Source organism: Budorcas taxicolor, chromosome 8, assembly GCF_023091745.1.
Source record: "Budorcas taxicolor isolate Tak-1 chromosome 8, Takin1.1, whole genome shotgun sequence".
Taxonomy (NCBI): Eukaryota; Metazoa; Chordata; class Mammalia; order Artiodactyla; family Bovidae; genus Budorcas; species Budorcas taxicolor.
Genome location: NC_068917.1, coordinates 72,511,484 through 72,531,643, shown reverse-complemented (window position 1 = coordinate 72,531,643; position 20,160 = coordinate 72,511,484). Strand labels below are relative to the sequence as shown.

Sequence of the window (20,160 nt, the reverse complement as noted above, 5' to 3'; positions counted from 1 at the left end):
TTTCTTCGGGGCCCAACACTCGACTCCCGGGTGGCTTCTTTGACCTCTCCCAAGATGGAATTCATCTGTGTCTGTTATTAGGATCAAATGCAAAGTTATCAAACTGCTCTAATAGAAACTATTTTCATCTCTTGTAAAGACTGTGTGTTTCCTGGGACGTCTTTCTTTCTTTTCTTCAAGTAGCGGCCTCTGCCGGAGATGCCATAGAAGGAGCTGGGACTTGAGAGTGAGCTGGCAGAGGCCGAGTGCCAGGAAGGAGGCCAGGACAAGGAAGCGGGTTCTGAGTGGGAAACAGAACCAACACTGCAGCCAGCAAAGCAGGCTGAAAACTAGAGAGCTGAGGAGGTCAAGGAAAGAGGTTCCTCTTATTGTGATGAGATTCTTTTAGGAGAATTAGCAGAATTAGCATTACCAGAGACCAGACCAGACATCAAGCAGCAGGCTTTCCCTTGACTTCTGGAATTATTGAATGGCTAAGAGCGCTGGAGAAGGAAATGACAACCGACTCCAGTATTCTTGCCTGGAGAATCTCAAGAACAGAGGAGCCTAGAGGGCTACAGATCACGGGGTCGCAAAAGAGTCGGGTATGAATCAGCAACTAAACAAGAGCCAAATACAAGTGCCTCCACCAGGAAACAAAGGAAATAAAGACACAGGGACCCAATAACGTTATCATTTAATCTGAAGAGTGTTTTCTGCTTTTTTTCCCAAGATGACTTCCAACATACGGTAAGAAAGTTCTAACAAATTAACTTTTTGTTCACAAAAAACTTATTTTATTAAATGATTTCTACTAATAAATAACATTTCCACCATTTGCTTTAACATAACAGAAAGCAAGAAAAAGCCAGTAATCTCTAAGCACAAGCAAATAATCCATCATTCAGAAAAGGCTCAAAAAAATTACACCACCAGCTAGTCTCATATGTCTAACTGTCTCATTTAGGAAGCAAAGCCCAGATCCTTTCTCGGAAAAACGCCAGCTGACATCTCTACTAGGAAACACAGCTTTGGGTCACAGTGCACTGAGAAAGGAAAAGTGAGGCATTTGTGATGGTGTCTCCAAATAGTTTCTCTGACAGACAAAAATCGTATCTTTGTTGCCACAAATCAAAATCTACAGTAGACCACCTCCTTATTACATGCACTTCACTTTAACATGCAGGAAAAAAAGAAAGTTATTTGAAGACAGCTATGTTAAGGGAGTGAAGGGAATCGGGGCAAAGACTTACAAAAAGGCAGTGTGCATGGCCCTCCCTTAGGGCTGCTCAGAAGGATGGTCCACATCCATGTTCTCCCTTCTTGATTTTAAGCCACCTGGACTGCTCGTGAGGGTGTAGAGAGGAGAAGATGCATAACCCTATCTCGGACAAAGGTGTTATTTAGCAAGTCCTGCCAAGGCTGTTGGGGCATGAGGCCACAGCCTCCCTGGAGGGAATATACTCTCCAGGATCATCTTTACCTTTGTGACCCCATAGATGAAGGCAGCTAACTCTGACCCCATTCAGTTTGGCTGGCTGGACAGAGGCAGGTCAGGTCACAAGTCTCAAAGTCATGTAGGCTTCCTTTCAGACTCTTGTCAATGGCACAGAGCTCTCCTGTGAATACAGTTCTCTGCTGGACTCAAGAGGAATAACCCTGTTTTTCAACTACACGACTTTCTTCCCCTACACACATCTGCTCTTATGACTCTCCTAGGGGCCTTTGATCACAGCAGAGCTGAAGAGGGACTGTGGCATGCCAATGCTTTGGTGCTATCTTCCAGGTAATAAAAACCCTCCTCCAGCTATTTTTGGGTTCCCCTAGCCTGCCCTTTACTCTCTCGTATAGCAGATTTCAGAAAAGCTGTAGACCTGGGTGCCAGGTAAGGTGGGAATCCATGTTTATAATCACAAATGATTTAGGAAATTGGATCCTCACTCCCACAACCTGGGCTCTGGGTTCACCTTCCCTCTGGTCTTTTCTGCCGGGATACGGAAAGCTGAACAATGCTCTGAAAACACTTGGGTTCCACAGTTACTATAACAACTATGATAAATGTTAGAGATTCTAGACTATCTCAGCAAGTCTTTATGGGTGCAAAATAATTTTCAATAAAAAATTAGAGGGGAAAAAAACACCCTTGATAATTAATATAGAGAAAAACTATGAATCAGTCAATCCAGTAACAAGATTGTTCTAAACCATTTTAACTGACTGGTCACCCAGAGTGGTCAGATGAACTTAATTCTCAAGAGCTTGAGTTTTATATGTATATGTATGGTATAATCGAAAATTCTGGAGATGCAGCAACAATATTTACATACAACATGGGAGAGTAGCCGGAACAGATTTCAGCCTTACTTACTCTGAGGCTAGAGAGACTCTTGAGTAATGACCATGAGCAGTGAATCCAGCTGTATCTCATGTAGGCATGGTTTAGAATATTTTTCTTACAGAGAGCAGCCACGTCAAACTTTGTGTGTTAAAATTACTCAGAAGAGGATCTAAGGGACAATGCCAAGGCCCCAAGTTATCCAACTCTAAGGAATCCCACCCTTGCTCCACAAGGATATTAAATAATGTATTCTCTTTACAAAACAAGCAAGAACACTTATTTTCCTATTTTGAATGTGTGTTAGTCACCCATGTCCGACTCTTTGCGACCCCATGGACTGAAGCGTGCCAGGCTCCTCTGTCCATGGGACTTCCCAGGCAAGAATACTAGAGTGGGGGTTGCCATGCCCTTCTCTAGGGGATCTTCCCGACCCAGGGATCAAATCCATGTATCCTGCATTGCAGGCAGATTCTTTACCATCTGAGCCACCAGGGAAGCCCTATTTTGAATAGTGTCATGAAATCAGTTATCCTGTTACCAGGATAAGAAAGCAAATCTTTGCTATTGAGAAAAACTTGTTTCATGGAACTGTATCTGTTCTGTAGGAACAGAGAAGGCTATGTAAACATAGATTAAAAGATATGAAAAACACCAATATTCCTGGAGAGTCTGATGCTTCTGTCTTAGGCAAGAACGCACATCATGCCCATTGGTGTGATAAGCCATTTTTGCTTTGCCCGTCAATATCTAGTCAAAAAAGCCCAGTGAATTAGCAATGTCTATACCCATAACCTAAGGTTTTGAAGAAAACAGGCTGCTTTTGTTTTAGCATTCTGTCACACACACACTGTTTATTTGTTTTGCTTTTGCTCTAAATATTCAGGACACAGAAATTAAAAAAGGATGTATGTTTTGAACTTGTATTAGATGAGTACTGAAATTTTGATTAATGAGAATTGTCAACTGATCAATCTGAAATTTTGTATGACACGGAGGTAAACAAAACTGGGAAAACTGAGCTTTAGGAAGTGTCATTTCAAAAATGGTTATTTCAGAAAAGTTCACGAAGAGAAATGATGTAGAAAGTGCCCCCGGCCCCTGCTGTCCCCCACCATGAGAAGAGCCGAATAAGGTCCCTGTGAACTCTAAAGTGAAGGAGAACAAGAGAAAAGTATTTCTAGTATCTTTAGAGAGAACGTTCAGAGGAAAGATTTAGTAAAAACAGAAGAGGTTTTCAAAACAGCGACACTGCAGAGCACTGACAGCGTTAAACTGTTTGTTTGAAATGATGACTCCAGGCAAACGATCAGGCCCCAGGTAGTCCTATGACAAACCGAGGGCAGGCCACCAGCCCTCTTGGGAGCTGTTGTTTAGATTAAAATATTAAAAAAATAGGTTAAAACCCTCCAGTGAAGTCTAAAGGGAAGAACAAATACTGTTATTACAATATATTCCTAAGGCTCACATCTTCTAAACTGTCTTGAATCACAGGTGCATATGCCCATACAGGTACACTGACTGTGGTCTGGTTTTAAGGGCCACCCATTCCAGTGTTCTTAGCTGGGAAATCCCATGGGTGGAGAAGGCTGGTGGGCTACATACAGTCCATGTTGTACACAGTCAGACACAACTGAAGTGACTTAGCACGCACACACTGTATTACACTCACCATACAACTTTCTAAAGCACTGAAGTACACACTCCAGCTTTCCACAGAACATAAGAAATGCTTTTACCTCTAGCATTCAACGGGATTTCCAAACCCAACTTTCTGTAAGAGCTGTTGCTCTTTTAAACCCCTTCTAATTTTCTTGAATTGTGACCACTTAACTTTTGGCTGGTACTTCAACAGCTCAAAGGGTACCTGTAAAATATATCTTTTCACTTGGCTCTGTCAAGGAAAACTGGTTTATCATACTACTTCATTTTGAGAAGAAAATGAAGACCTTCCTAAGTAACTTCTTTTTTAAAAAACTAGTAAAATTTTTTGCTTATAATGATTAAGTAACTACTTCCCTATTTGCCTCTTGACTGAAGCCCTTACAATCGAAGCCCAAGGTTTCTACCTGTGGACCGTGTATGTGTAAGAATAGCCTCGATGGACAAGAGAATGGGATCAGGGACACCCATCCATCAAACTTGTGAACTGACGGCGTTTCATGAGATTTCCAAAATGCAGCCCTTTCTCTGTTGGGACTGGGGGAGAGAGGAGTATGAGTATATCTAGATGATGAATTCCTCTGATTATAAAGAAATGATGATCAGTAAAGACAGCTACTAGAGACTCTCCCTCCTTTCAGTTTTACTCACAATCCAAAAAGAGATCTTTTCTCTTCTTCCCAATATCCTTCCTATCTTGTTTGTTAAGAGAGCAATCTATGTCATCAGATTCCAATCTCCAAAATGCTTTGATTTCTGTCATAAACAAATTGGGAACTGTTAGCAAGGTATAGGAAAAGAGAGATAGATGGGCTAAATCCTCATTCTCCTTATGAAATTATGTTTGTTTGTATTTTGCTGTTGTTTCTTTTTTGAGCCAGACCATGTGGCTTGTGGGAGTTTAGTTTCCTGACCAAGGATTGAACCTCAGGCCCTCAGCAGTGAGAAGTGTGGAGGAGTTGTAACTACCGGGCAACCAGAGAATTCCCTGAAGTTGTATTTTTTGAAAAATGTTTTCTGGTGTCCTTGAAGCTCCAAATATACAGTACTACTGTCTGGGATACATGTTTCAAGACTGCGCTTCTACACCCCAAATGACATTAAGGAATTCTACAAACATGCACTTTGGCACAGTGTTGCTCAGACATGTACATTCATTATAAGGCTGACCAATGAGTTATTACGACATGGCACCTGTCAACCAGGCTAAACCAAAAATGGGAGCCTAAGGATCCCTGAAACTTTCTTCACTAGTTGGTTGTGACCTGAAAAACTAACGGAAGATTATTCAAACATTGTATCTGAACACTTGTTTTTATATTCTAAACCATGCGACAGAGACTAATAATACACAGTTCAACCTAATGAGTGCTAAAAAATGGAGGAACATCCCAGTATTTGATAGACAGGAGATCATCAGTCACCCAATGCCCTTTAGCAAGACTTCCAGTTCACAAGGGGACCGTTTTAACCTAGTCAGTTTCCATGACCCTGTGTGCGCGTGCTAAGTCGCTTCAGTTGTGTCTGACTCTTTGCAACTCTGTGGACTGTAGCCCCACTAGGCTCCTCTGCCCATGGCGTTCTCTAGCCAAGATACTGGAGTGGGTTGCCATGCCGTCCTCCAGGGGCCCCAGTTGGTTTCAAAAATGTCGACACAGAAAAACAGACGGAAGACAGGGAGAAGAGATGTGACACGGAAGGGCATAACTGTTGAAGGTTCTACAGAGGCATTTATAAAATATTTAGAAATGTCACTTCCTTTGCAGATGAGGTAAATTACCTAGGATTCAAAAATAAAAGCAAAAGAATCTGGCAACAGTTAAGAAATCTCCAAAATTCTAAGGGAAGTTTAATCCAATCATGTTCATGGTTAGATGAATAAATTTTAAGTCATTCTACAAAAAATCCCTCATTATTTTTTATTTTGCCATACCAGGATACATTAAGAGTAATTGAGAGTCCAGAAGAGAGTAGGTTATTATGGAAAGCATTTCCCTTGGCCCTTAAAATCACTGGGTTTGGTTTATTCACTGAGGAGTTCTACTATAATCAAGTTTTCCATAAGAAGAGAAGTTTTAGCCACTGAAATCTAAGAGATATTTTTCAGTGGTACCCTGTAGAAAAGGAAAAAGAAAAATACCCTTTTGTGTTTGCAAAATGATTAGTCTGAAATGAACAATACTACCTCCAAAAACAAGAGAAAAGGCTGACTAGTTCAAGTCCGAAAGCCAGGGAAGAGGTTTCCAAGGCCCTTTTATTTGGGGACAGTCCCCTTTATAACACACGACTTCACTATGTGTCAGACAATCAGATCAGTTCCTAAAAATTAGAGGAGGGGAAAAAAAAGGAAAAACGAAACAGAGGCATTTTACATATATATTAAACATAAATTAAAAGAATTTATAAAAGGGTCACGTTTCTTACAGAGTAAATGCAGAGTGTATTTTGAATGCACCTCCAGGTTTAAGTTGTTTAAGTTGTTTGTGTTTAGCTTTGCGATAATAAATAAATAACACAGACTGTTAAGTCTTGGATCCACCAGTGCCACCGCAGGGCTCTGAGTCATGACTGGCTCTTCTTCCCTTGTCGCTCCTGTGTGCAGCGTTGGCTTGGACCAGTTTCACCGGCCCATCAAAGTACTGGCTATCTTTGCGGGGTGGCATCCGCTCATTAATTCGGTCCAGACCTCGGGCTTCTTCAAAACTCCGGATCCTGTGCTGAAGCGAAAACCCTCTGATGGCTACAGGAAAACAGGAAAGGGAGGAGCTCCATTAGACATCTTTTAAGTTTCTTAGCATATAGCAACCTCCTAGAGGAAAATATAGAAGGGTGACCGTGGAGCACATGTCTGGTGAAGGCAATGAACAATATTTGATTTCAATTAGCCTGGTCTGAAGCTATTGTTTCCTTAAGGCCCAAAGGGCCACCGAAACTGTGAAAGTAATTGTCATAGCTCAGTTCATCACAGCAGAAGTGGACCTGACAAAAAGCCCCCAATATCTTTGAAAGAGTCTCTTATGGGCCAGAAACGTGCTCAGAGAGAGGAAAGAAGGCAACACTAGAATAAGAGAACAAGTTAAGCAGACTAGTTATCTAACACAAACATCACACTGACCACACAAAAAAGTAACAAAAGAGCTAATCCATTTGTTTAGGAGAGCTTTTTTTTTTTAGTCTTGCAAAACCAGGAGCTGAACATAAGTTAAAAGCCATCTAAAAAAATGGTTTCTAGGTATTTTCTTTCTGTCTGAACTTCTGTATCACCAAGGAAAGGCATTCCCAGTGTGAACCACCTTCTCTAACAGAACAATTAAATTTATAACACAAGTTTATCAATTGTGATGATTTTCAGCCTCTGATTCATAGATAATTTGTTACTTAAAATTTGTATACTTTAGCTTGTCTGACTGAGGGCAACCTCAGAAACAAATCAGACTGCATTCCTATCTGCTCTTGCCTCCACTTTTGATATGCTTCAGAATCGTTAGATAAAGAGGTTGATGGTTTGAATTTCCAATAATTAAATGGATACCTCATAGCTATGGAAGGGCTATCAGAATGCACCATCTGAACAACCCATGACTGGTTGCTTAAACTTCAGCCATTGCATTAAAACTGAGAGAGCCCAGAAAGGACTTTGGCTGTGGAGAGAGTCATTTGAGTTAATATTACACAAACGAAGGACACAAAGGAAATACTTTGTGAGCATAGCTAGAGTTATCTTTTCCTTGTCTCAGTGTTAACAGTTCTGGTGATGCAACAATAAAAGATGTCTAACATTGACAAAGCTTCTTAAAGAACTAACAGACAGACACATGATCACATCTATCGCAGGAACACGGCCATACCTTCCCGGGCCTCTACCGCTTCTACTGTGGCTGTGAGAGGCAGGAGCAGTGGCATGCAAAAATGAAGACAGAGAAAGAGTGAGTAAACCAACGGCACTGCTGCCAGCAGAGACATCCCGGGGCCCGACCTTCGCGCTTATTCCCATCCGTAATGAAAGCGAACTAGTCAGAGAAGCGAGAGGATCATTGCGAAAAACTAAACTAGGGGTGGGGTTGGGGGAACATGAGGTGGGGAGAGTTACTAAGATTTTTCACACTGCAAGTGGCATGAGAACCTTTTAGCTAATGGCATCCACGGCTAAGACAGTCAAGCTGACTCGGAGAAACGAAATGCTGCTTTCCTCATTTTTAATAGCTAGCTGCTAATTTATGCCTTGACATTCATGTATCAAAATAATGACAGGTCCAGTCAAATCACCTGATATTACAACCATTCTTTAGTTTGTGATAGTTCAGATGGTACTAAATGAGCTGCTGCTGTATCCTCTTAAAAAAAGTTATTCAAAACTATGAATGATTTCAAGCAACTTATATAGAGTCTAGCTATCCTTTGAAATTACTTAATATAAAAGAGTGGCTTTTGCCACAGTAGCTATCCTCCAATTAAAATAAATAAATAAAATATATATTTTTAAAAGAGTGGCTTTTGAATAACAGACTGGCATTTGGAAGGAAAGAAAAAATGGTATATAAGTGAGAGGTTATTTCTTTTCCAAGGGGTGAATTACTAAGCTGGGAAAGGCATAAAGCTATTCAATTTCAAATGTAAATTCATGTACCATCAGGAATTAGAGAAACAGCAGAGGCTGGCATGTCTAACTTACATGGCTTCCACTTTCCATGGGAGAGAGCAGACCAGTTACTAAGAAGGCCTTCTTCTTCAGTGATGGAAAAGGAAGCTATTTAAAAATTAGTACTAACAGGTAAACTTTCCTGCATCTGTTTTTTAAGACAGTAAAAGCACTACTACAGTAAGTCCCCGACATATAAACCTTCAAGTTGAAGAAGGTTCAAGTTCTTCAAGTTGAAGAACATGTGTTCTCATGTTCAGTTACGTAAGTTAAAGTGAAACTGCAGCTTGTCTTCCGTTGATTGATGATCCATCATCATGGATCTACCATCTCTCACCTCCTCCAGGCAGTAACTCTTGCCTGTTCACTCTCTGCCAGCCCCTATATGCCAGCTGTTTACTGTACTTTTCAAGGTACTGTACTGTGAGATGAAAAATATTTCCTTTGTTTTTGTGTTTGTTTTTTATGTATTATGTGAAATTAGTTGGGTACCTAGGCTACCTTTGTTGGACTTACAAACAAACTGGACATATGAACACGCTCTTGGAATGAAACTTATACTTATGTAGGGGACTTACTGTATATGAAAATGTTACAGGTTGAAGCAAGAAAGATCTTATTAGGAAAATCCTGTCAGCTTCCCCAAAACTAATTTTTTAAAAGAAGGCAGGGAAGAATAATGAACAGTAACAGTTTGCTGTTCTCAAAGCTTTTTATAATCAATCATACATAGAGGAAAAATTGGAAGAACTGAAAATTAACTTCTGAATTCAATGTGAAAAATGGCAACTTGGAATCAATTTATCGAGTGAGTGTTTACATTTGTCAACCATATGTTGGCAAGTGTTAAAGCAATGTCACACCCTCCCAAATCACCTCACAGAGAACCAACTCTCAGAAGGAAAGGACAGTGCCTTCAGACAGCACACTATAACAGCAATTGTTAGGAAGTGAGAGACCAAAGCTTTACCTGAGATTGTATACAGAGCGTTGGTTTAATTAGACTTTAAAAGCTATGTTTGCGGTAAAATGTGTACTAACATCGCGTTATTTTGGGTCCTCCTAGAATTGCTTTTTGCATTGGGTATTAAGATATTAGCCTGCATGAGGGATATTCTTTATAAGTAAGAGTCATACAAAACTGAAGAAGTTTTTTTTTCCCCCCTGTACTGAAATACTTTTTTTTATTGAATGAGATTTCTTTACTGAAATATAATTCATATACCAAAAAATTCACTTGTTTAAAGTGTACAGTTTAATGATTTTAATATATTTAGAGTTGTGCCACCATTACCACAATCTATGGTTAGAACATTTTCATCACTCTCCCCACCAAAAAAACCCGATCTCCCGCCCTTATTCCTTCACCTAACCTTACACTTATCTACTTTCTGTCTCCACAGATTTGGCTGCTCTAGACATTTTGCATAAGTGGAATCATATACTATGTGGTGTTAGTGATTGGCTTTTTTCACATAGCAAATGGTTTTCAAGGTTTAGTCATGCTGAGGATTGTATATCATTCCTTTTTATGACTGAATAGTATAGTTCATTGTATGGATATACCACATGTTGTTTGTTTATTCATTAGGTGATAGACATTTGTGTTGTTTCCGCTTATTGGCTATTAGAAAGCATGCTGCTATGAACATTTGTGTACAAGTTTTTGTGGGGCTATATCTTCATGTCTCTGGGTATGTAACTAGGAACAGAACTTCTGGGTCATATGATTAACTGTATGTTCAATCATCAAAGAAATTGCCTGATTGGTTTTCAAAGAGCTGCTCCATTTTACATCCCCACCAGCAGTATATGAGAATCATAATTCCTCTCCAACACTTGTTATTGTCCGTCTTTTTGATCACAACTGTCCAGTGGGTCTTTAATTAAAGTGCTGTCTCATTGCAGTTAATGTCTAATGATGTAGAACATCTTTTTACATGCTTATTGGTCACGTGTATCCCTTCTTTGGAAAAATGTCTATTCAATTTTTTACCCATTTTTATTTGGGTAATTTGTCTTATTGCTATTCAGTTACAAGAGTTCTCTGCAGTTTCTAGATACTAGGCTCCTATCAGATACATGCTTCGTGAAGACGGGGTTGGCCAAAAAGTTCCTTTGGGTTTCTCTGCAAGATGTTACGAAAACACCCAGAGGAACTTTTTGGTGAACTCGGTGTTTTCACCCACGCTGTGGGTTGTCTTTTCACCTTCTTGATGGTTCTGTTCGTAGCACAAAACTTTAAAACTTTCAGTGGAGTGCTGTTTATAACTGACCTGTTTTTGTTTTTCTTTTTTTAATCTTATGGTCTTTCCTCTTTATTTTGGCTACTTGGAAGCCTGGAATTAAATGTGTGATTACTGGATTTCACTGGTTTGTTTTCCTTTGTGCTCCAATTTCTCAGCATATTTATTTCCCTTTACCGTGTTGGATGTACACTGTAACTTACTCAAATCTCCCTTGGAATAAGGTGGAGTGTAAATGAATGTAGGCTATAAGGTCATATGGGATGGGACCTTGTTCACTGAAGGCTGTCCAAGTAAAGTTCTATGAACAATAAAAGGTCTTTTCAGCTAATGCTCGTTTGTCACTGAACCTGTGGAACTGAGACTCTGATGGAAAAATGACAAAATTAACTCAGTTCTTGCAAATCAATAATAGAATAAGAAGCTCTAAAAAGTTTGCTGCAACTTTAGTTATGTTCTGACACATTCCTGAGCTTTCTATCAATTTTCAAGTATCGATGCTGCTGCTAAGTCGCTTCAGTCATGTCTTACTCTGTGGGACCCCATACATGGCAGCCCACCAGACTCCTCTGTCCCTGGGATTCTCCAGGCAAGAATACTGGAGTGGGTTCTATCAATAACAATCTTACATTGATTAAAACATTCATATTCAAGTCAGGAATGAAGAGAAACTGCATATATTTGGGACTGAGAACAAAAGGTGGGGTTATAAACAACAAATCTCCAAACAACACATCTATAAAATTCTGTTACTTATTCCAGATTTGCCAATTTACTTTTTCAAATCAAGATCTAGAAAAATTTGGTTCAGATTAAAAAAACTTTGTGGATCAGCAAATTTTCAAAATGTTTCAAGCAAGTATGTATAGGATGTTCCTTTTTTTCTTTACCCATGTTACTTCCTATTAACTCTAAAATGCCTTGTCAGAGTTGCTCTCAGAATATCTCACATGACTAACAATGAAAACTACAGAAGCTAAGAAAATTAACTATATACTTCTAAGGGGAAATATTCATTCTTCCTCATAAATAAACTAATATTTCAGTATCTGATTTGAAAGAGAAAAGAGGCAACCAATCCTATAAAAAGTATGGGGAAATGAGGCTGTTCCTAAGAATAGCCTTGGAATATTCACAAAACACAAAGAATTCCTATAAGAGGTATTCCTATAGGAGAAGAGGAAAAAAGAAAAACTGAAATAGAAACAATTAAAAAAAAAAGGGCAAAAAAGCAGTGAACTCTAAGTTGTTAATGTTTCAGCTCCAGTTTTCAAGCCTAGAGTTAGTCATCCAGTGATCTGATCTCATGTCTCTTCCCTCTGCTTGACCAGATCTGTTTATACTAACAAACATCAACCTTTTCACTCCTGGCTTCTATCAAGCCCTCTCCTTAGGAAGTCAGCGCCCATATGATTTTCAGAACTGACATTATGGTTGAAGAGGAAGCCATATCTTGCAGGATATGGTTTGCAGGCAAAGAGGCAAACTCCTTCTCTGACTGAAGAACTTTAACTGCCACTCCGCATCAAATTAAGATATAAAATGCACACAAGTGAGGCACATGCTATGCACAGATATAAAGTGCACTGCTTAATACATCTTTATATCTATGCATGCCCTTGTGTAACTACCACCCCAATAGTGATAGAGAACATGACTCCTACTCCAAAAGTCCCCTGTGCCCTGTCTGGGGCCACATTCTCCCCCCAGAGGAGCCATTTTGACTTCTTTTACTATTTATGAGTCTGCCAGTTGTTGTTGTTTTTAAAGCAGAAAAATAATTTATTCCGGAAGAGAGCAGAAGTAAATTCATCCTGAAAATATACTTAGGCATAATTCTGGTGGGACAGATCTTCCTTCCAAGTATGTTCTTCTACTGGCGGCCCCACTGTCCTGTGACAGTTCTTAAACCCTTCGCTGATGCTTATGTAGTGAGTAGGCAGAAGCAGCCTTCAGATCCACAGGTTTCACAGAGACAGTCATGTATTTTTCTTAGAAAAACAGTACTTTTTATTTTTTCATTTTATTATTTTTTAATTGTATTTTTTTCTAGAACAGCACTTCCTTTTTTTTTTTTCTTTTATTAAAGTAAAGTAAAGTCGCTCAGTCGTGTCCGACTCTTTGCGACCCCATGGACTGTAGCCTATCAGGCTCCTCCATCCATGGCATTTTCCAGGCAAGAGTGCTGGAGTGGATTGCCGTTTCCTTCTCCAGGGGATATTCCCAACCCAGGAATCGAACTCGGGTCTCCCGCATTACAGGCAGATGCTTTACTGTCTGATTTAGTATTTTTAGGCTCTCCCCCGACTCCCCCCCAGAACAGCACTTTCTGTCTCAGTTCAGTTCAGTCACTCAGTTGTGTCTGACTCTTTGCGACCCCATGGACTGGAGCACTCCAGGCTTCCCCGACCATCATCAACTCCTGGAGCTTGCTCAAACTCATGTCCATTGAGTCGGTGATACCATCCAACCATCTCATCCTCTGTCATCCCCTTCTCCTCCCACCCTCAATCTTTCCCAGCATCAGTGTCTTTCTATCTCAGCAGAGCACACAAACATTTTATGGAGTTTGTACAGTTTACATTAAGTAGGTATACAGTTAATCAAAAGGTGAGAAAAGGTGACAGGGAAAATAGTACTGCATTGTAGAGTAAGATGTTCCAATGTGCTATGAATGCTTAAGGCAGTGGATGGCCAAGGTCAGGGTACTAAGGTGATTTTATATCTCTTCATGACTAGAGACAACAGCTAAGTGACCAGGTCACCAACAAGGGGATGATAACTCCCTGGTTCGGACCCTCAGGGATGAACCAGGGCTTCAGGAAGCTGACGAAGCCCCAGGAACACGTTCCTCATGATGAAGGCATCATGAGGCCGTGTCCACCATGGCTGTGGCCAGAGCTGCCAGCCCCTGCCCTACACCCTCACTTTGGTGCCACCTAGAAGTGTTCATCTGCCTGCTCCTGAACATCATACAAATCAAACAGTCTGTGCCCTTTTATATCTAGAGTTTTTAGTTAAACATGGTATCTGTGAGATTCAACCATATATTCAGAGTGTTATTTTTTGTACATATTCATGATATTACCTTTATTGCTGAGTAATACTCCATTGTATAAATATTAAGTCAAATTTTTTTGCATGTACTCATAATGTTTTTGCATAGATTCATAATGTTATTTTTATTGCCTGGTTATAGGGTAGACAAATGTTTTCATTTACTGCCCAACAATTTTCTGAAGTGGTTGAACCAATTTACAAATGCACTGGCAATATATCTTGTTCTCCACAAACTTACCAACACTTGATATTGTCACACTTTTAAATTTTAGCCATTCTAGAGGATGTGAGTGGTATCTCACCATGGTTTTATATCCATTTCCCAGACGAGTAACTATTTCAAGCACCAAATCTTCATATGCTTTTTGGCCATTTTGATACTTTCTTTTGTGAAGTACTGTTAAAATTTTTTGACCATTAAAAAAATTAGCTGTATTTTTCTTTTGGAGTTGTAGTTCTTTACAGACTCTGAATGTAAGTTCTTTGTCGGACATATGTACTACAAAAATCTCCCCATTTACAGTTTGTCTTTTCCCTTTATTAGTCATGAATTTCTGTGAATAGCCATTCTTAATTTTAATGAAACTCATTTATTAATTTTTTTTTTAATTTTAGTGCTTTTTGTGTCATATTTAAATTTTTATCTTCCTCAATGCTTACTTTGCATATCTTTTTCTGGGAAGTTTATTTATCTTTTACATTTAAATTATAATTCATTTTGATTTAGTTTTTACATATGGTGAGAAGGATCAATCCATTTTCCCCCCTCCAGAGATGGATATTCAACGGCTTCAGTGCCATTAATTGAAAGGAGCCTTAACTTCCAATTCGACACTGACTGCTGGGTAACAGGAGCACACATTCCATGGAAGAAGCACTGCTCATACTCACCTGTCTCAATAGTCTGCTTCCCTCCTGAGAGGACACCCAAAGGGAGTGTCCCTGTAGGAGTCAGGCCCTTGAGAGTCAGCACGCTCTCACTCTCTTCCCTGCAAAAGAAGATCAAAGCCCTGGGTTAACGCCAGGCAGTGTGTCTACCACTCAGCATCTACAAACATACTTGAAAGAAGACAAGAAACGATGCACAAAGATGGAGGATAGGTACTCCTTCTACCTCTTCCCTGACCCCCAAAAGGGATGTTTTCTGTATATATTCCAACGTTAAGCAATTAGCCAGGCCCCGATTTTCAATTAGAGCCACTTAATAGTCAGGTGCTGATCTAATGTTTTCCATATATTACCCTATTTAATCCTCCAAATAACCTTAAAAGGCAGATCCTGCTATTATCGTTCACAGGCCAAGAAAATGAGGCACAAGATCACATGGCTGAGAAGATATAGGGCCAGGATGTGAACAGAGGCCACTGAGCTCCAGAATCCACATTAGATCACTAACATTCACTGCACTGTATCTAAGCTCACACCAAATAAATGTTTGCCAGAATTATTTCTAGTCACTTTAACATGTAGGGCTGATTCAATCTGCATTCAACCCAAAGACCCACAGTTTTGATACCACACTCCAATTCTAGAACTACTGATCTGAAATCAACTTCTAAATCACTCTCAAAACATTTTTATTGCACACCATATGACAAGGCTTTTCCTTACCGGAGAATTGAAAAGACCCGTGCCATCTTCCCAATAGCTCTGATTTTATTCTTGATGATCTCCTTGCGAACTGTAGTGCCTCCTTAGAGAATACAAACAATATGAGTTAAAAGAATACGTTAACAGGTTTAAAAAAATGCAGGATGAAGTGCCTTTCTAAGTTAAAGAAATGGTTTTAAACAAAGAAATAAAGGCCAAAGTTTGTCTAAACAAACAAAAAACCCAGGAAGTTTTAAGGAGCAGGAGAAAAAAATAAAGATGAAGTAAAAAAAAAAATGGAGGGGCCACAAAAAGGACAGAGTGAGCGGATTTATGAAGGAAGGAACTTACTGGTGCTTCTGAAAGGTAGAACACAGTGAAGAAGGAAATACGTATAAACAAAGACAGTTGCTACTACAGCAAAAATCTCTCTTGAGAATGCTGTGGGCCACCTTACGATGCAGGGCTTGGTCGGCCAAATGGCAAGGGATGACTTAAGCAGTTGTCTTCCACATGGAAACACAGCACACAGCTGGCTCTCCTGAACTGAGCAGGAGCTGCTTTCATTCTATCATCCTCACTGACACACTGCTGAGTTATTTCCAACCACAGACAGCTGTGCAGTAAAAACGAGGATGACAGGTAAGGTATTTTATAAAACATCAAAAAAGTTAACAGAAGACTTTGTGGCCTTTTCTCATACCAGATTTAGGAAACAGCTCACACACCAGAAGTCAATGTCCAGGCATGCATCAGGTGGCCGCATTCAAAAGTCAGAAACTAAGAAACGTGGCCTCTCCTTCCTCGCCCACCCAGCTCTGAAAATCCTGCAGGATCACACAGCAGGGGCCAGAGAAAACGTAAACATTAAAACAGAAAGGGAGGATGGAGGGCCTGTCTGAAATTACTCAACTATAACTAAAAAAGTCTAATTAATAGACTGTGATGAGACAGACAGCGAGTATTAAGCTCGTAGCACATTCTGTTCAGATACCTTTCTGAAAGCTTGAAATGTAGTGATCTTCAGGGAGAAGAGACACCAAGAAACAAGGAGATGGAAATAGAAATATGGGAAGAGAAATTTAAGTTTGCATGGAAGAGAGAGAGAAAAAAAATCAAAGTGAAATGCAATGAGAGAAGCAGGCTATTATCTTTATCAGCTCAGAAGAGACATCTTGGTATCATGATAGAATATTAAATTACAGACTTCTTGCATGGAGTCTTCAGAGTTTTAAATGAATTCACATCTCTTATTTTCCAACATATTCTATCCCCACAGATCATGAAGATAAAATCAGACAAGGAAAAAAGATATTATTTGCGTAACAAATAATGCTGAGAACAATGAACAAAGGACAGAATGAACAGCAGGTACATCTCTAAATAGAGGATCATGTTTTTGTATGATGGACACAATTATCTTCTCATCTCCTTCTGGAGATATTAGTTTTTCCATGTTTAAATTTTATATCTTTAGAATCTCAAGTTCATCCATTTAGGCTGTTTCTTGCTGTTGCCTCAGAGACTTTATAGAGAAGTCCCATAATCCTTGGTATTTGCTCATTGTTAAGAATGACGGACTGGAAAGCTTTCTGAACTGGTTGGTGGTTGACTGCTGTCTTTGAGCTTTCTGTGCACAGAGTGATCGGGTGGGGCTTTTTTTAGGAAATTTTCTGTATCAGTACTGAGAGTGTGTGCACATGTGCCTGTGTGTTAGCTGTTCAGTTGCGTCCAACTCTTGGTGACCCAATGGACTGTAGCCCACCAGGTGTCTCTGTCCATGGAATATCCCAGGCAAGAATACTGGAGTGGGTATAGTCATTTCCTTCTCCAGGGGAATCTTTCTGACCCAGAGATTGAATCCGGCTCTCCTGCATTGCAGGCAGATTCTTTGAGCCACCAAGGAAGCCCACTGAGAATGCATGGGATCACTTAATTTACCCATTCTTGGCAAAGTTATCGGTGCCCTCAACTGTATCCCTGTCCAGAAATTCTTTGTTTTACACTTTTTTGGATATTAGCCTCTGGTCTTGGGAGAAAAGACAGCTAGGACTTTAACTGTCTTTCAAATATCTTTTACCTGCTCTACTTATTTTAGCTAGGGGCCCACCTCCTTCTTCTCAATAGTCCCCAATTCTAGCAACTGGTATAGTCCAGCAATTCCTCTGCTTTTTGAGGATTCTGTGCTGAACTCAGCATTCTCCATTACTAAGCCAGGCTTCAGCTTTCTTAAATCAGCCAAGTTAGTAATACTAATTCGTTTCCTGGCTTCCAAAATTCCTACAAAAATCTCTACATTTTTGTAGGCTTATAACTTTGGTAAAAAAAAAAAACTCTATTGTGAAGTATGACAAACATACAGAAAAGTACACAAAACAAACATAGACTCAATGCTTTTTATTAAAACACAAATGGCCAAATAACCAGCCAGGACAATAAATAGAGCCTTGTCAGCGCCACAGATTTCTCCCTACTTGGGCCCCTCCTAATAATTAAGAGTCTCCCTCTTCCCAAAGAAAACTGTTTTCTTGACTTCTACTGGAATCACTTTCTAGCTCTTCTTTATAGTTTTACTATTTAAGCATGTATTCACAAGCACTAGTTTTAATTTTCTTTTCAATGTTAGGTAGTTGGGACAATCAAATAATGAATTTTTGTCTCCGGCTTCTCTTGTTCAACATTATGTTTTTAAGATTCATCCATGTTTCCTCTGTTCCTACAGTTGACTGTCACTGTTGTATACAATTCCGCTATAAGAATATGTCACAGTCTATTTATCCTTTTCACTGTCAGTGGTCATTTGGGTTGATTCCAATTTTTGGCTAATTCAGCTGCTATGAATATTCTGGTGTATTTCTCTTAACTGCACATATTTCTGCTAAGTACACTCCTAGAGTTAGACTGCTCAGATATAAGGTATGTATATGTTCAACTTTGGATAATGGTTTGGCATTATCTACTAAAGTGGATGTACCAATTTATACTTTAGTATATGAGCATTCCTGTTGCTATACATTCTGGTCAACATTTGGTGTTATTCAAGTTTAACTTTAGCCACTTTGGTAGGTATGCAGAATCACCCATTGTGGTTTTAATCTGCACTTTCAAAATGACTAATGTGGCTGAATAACTTTTCCCATTTTTATTGGCCATTTGGATATCCTCTTTTACGAAGTGCTCATTCAAGTCTCACGTCATTGATCTGTAGTTTTTTATATATTCTGCAAGTGAACTGTTTGTTGGTTGTATAGCAAATACCCTCCCCCATTCTGTAGCTTGTCTTTTTTTTTTTTTAAACATTTATTTATCTGGCTGCTCCAAAGGTCTTATTTGTGCTTTCTATCTTCATTGAAGTATGTGGGATCCTTAGTTGTGGCATGTGAACTCCTTAGTTGCAGCTTGTGGGATCAAGTTCCCTGACCAGGGACAGAAGCTGGGCCCCCAGGCATTGGGAGTGCAGAGTCCTAGAGCCACTGGACCACCAGGGAAGTCCCTGTAGCTGTCTTTACACACTTATTCTTCTGATAAACACAAGTTCTAATTTTTAATGCAGTCCAATAATTTCCTATATTGTTAGTGTTTTTTGTGTATTGTTTAAGAAATTTTCCTCTACTTCAAGGTCATGAATGCATTCTATGTAATACATATTAGAAGCTTTATTGTTCTGCCTATCATATTTGGATGTGTTAGTCCATCTGGAATTTATTACTGGGTTTAGAATACAATAGGGGTTAGTTAGGTTTAATTTTTTTCTCAAATAGATATCCTCAACCATACCAATACCATCGTTTTCCTATTATTCTGCAGAGACACCTCTAGTGTAAATCAAGTGTCTATATACATGTGGATCTGTTTCTGGATTCTCTGTTTTGTTTCACTGCTCCTCTGTCCTTGGGCTAGTAATTCCAGTTATTTTCTTCTTTGATCTTAGATATTTCCGCATGAATTTCAGAAACTATCCTTAGAAGTTCCATATATATTTTAGGGTCAAATTGTTAATATCTGACTTTGTATTGAATCTGCACATCAGTCTGGGAATAACATATCTTTATAACACTGAGTCTTCCAATAATCTGTGGACATGGTATTTCTACTGATTTACATGTCCTTTAATTTCTCTAATAATGGTTTAGTTTGTTGCTTAGAGGTATCACACATCATTTGTTAGGTTTATCACTAGGAATGATATTGTCAATGGCAGCTTTTTAAAAATTTCATTTTGTTTGTTGCTGGCAAATAGAAATACAATGATTTTTGCTTTCTGACTTTGTATCCAGCAGCTCTGTGACATCTGTTTATTGATTCTAATAAATAATCTATAAACTTTTAAATTGCCTCTCTATATAATCATATAAATAATCTATAAATCTATAAATAACGATCTATAAATAAACGATCGTTTTGTTTCTTCCTCCTCAATCTTTATACCTTGTATTTCTTTCTATTTCCTTACTGTACTGGCTATGACTTCTAAGAAGATATTATAAAGAGGTTTTGACAGCTGGCATCCTTGTCTATTCCCAATCACTAAGGAAAGCTTTCAATATTTCACATATGATATTTGCTATAGGTTTTCATAGATACATTTGTTAGATTAAAGAACTCCTTTCTAAACCTAGTTTAAGAGATCTATTGTAAATGAAGGATGA

At 39.1% G+C, this 20,160-nt stretch overlaps 1 protein-coding gene across 4 annotated transcripts in view; it reads right to left on the bottom strand.

Annotated features, from left to right (window-relative positions):
• Window positions 1–6,214: 6,214 nt before the first annotated feature.
• Window positions 6,215–20,160, bottom strand: part of PPP3CC (protein phosphatase 3 catalytic subunit gamma) — an 82,759-nt gene continuing 68,813 nt past the window's right edge. The window contains exons 11-15 of one of the 4 annotated variants that reach the window (XM_052644588.1): window positions 16,506–16,532; window positions 15,533–15,614; window positions 14,813–14,910; window positions 7,825–7,854; window positions 6,215–6,716 (exon numbers count right to left, since the gene is read on the bottom strand). In XM_052644588.1, the coding sequence (XP_052500548.1) occupies window positions 6,499–6,716; window positions 7,825–7,854; window positions 14,813–14,910; window positions 15,533–15,614; window positions 16,506–16,532 (455 nt within the window). In that variant the 3' untranslated portion in view covers window positions 6,215–6,498. The remainder of the gene's footprint in view (window positions 6,717–7,824; window positions 7,855–14,812; window positions 14,911–15,532; window positions 15,615–16,505; window positions 16,533–20,160) is intronic. The other 3 variants (XM_052644590.1, XM_052644589.1, XM_052644591.1) reach the window with 3 other exon arrangements.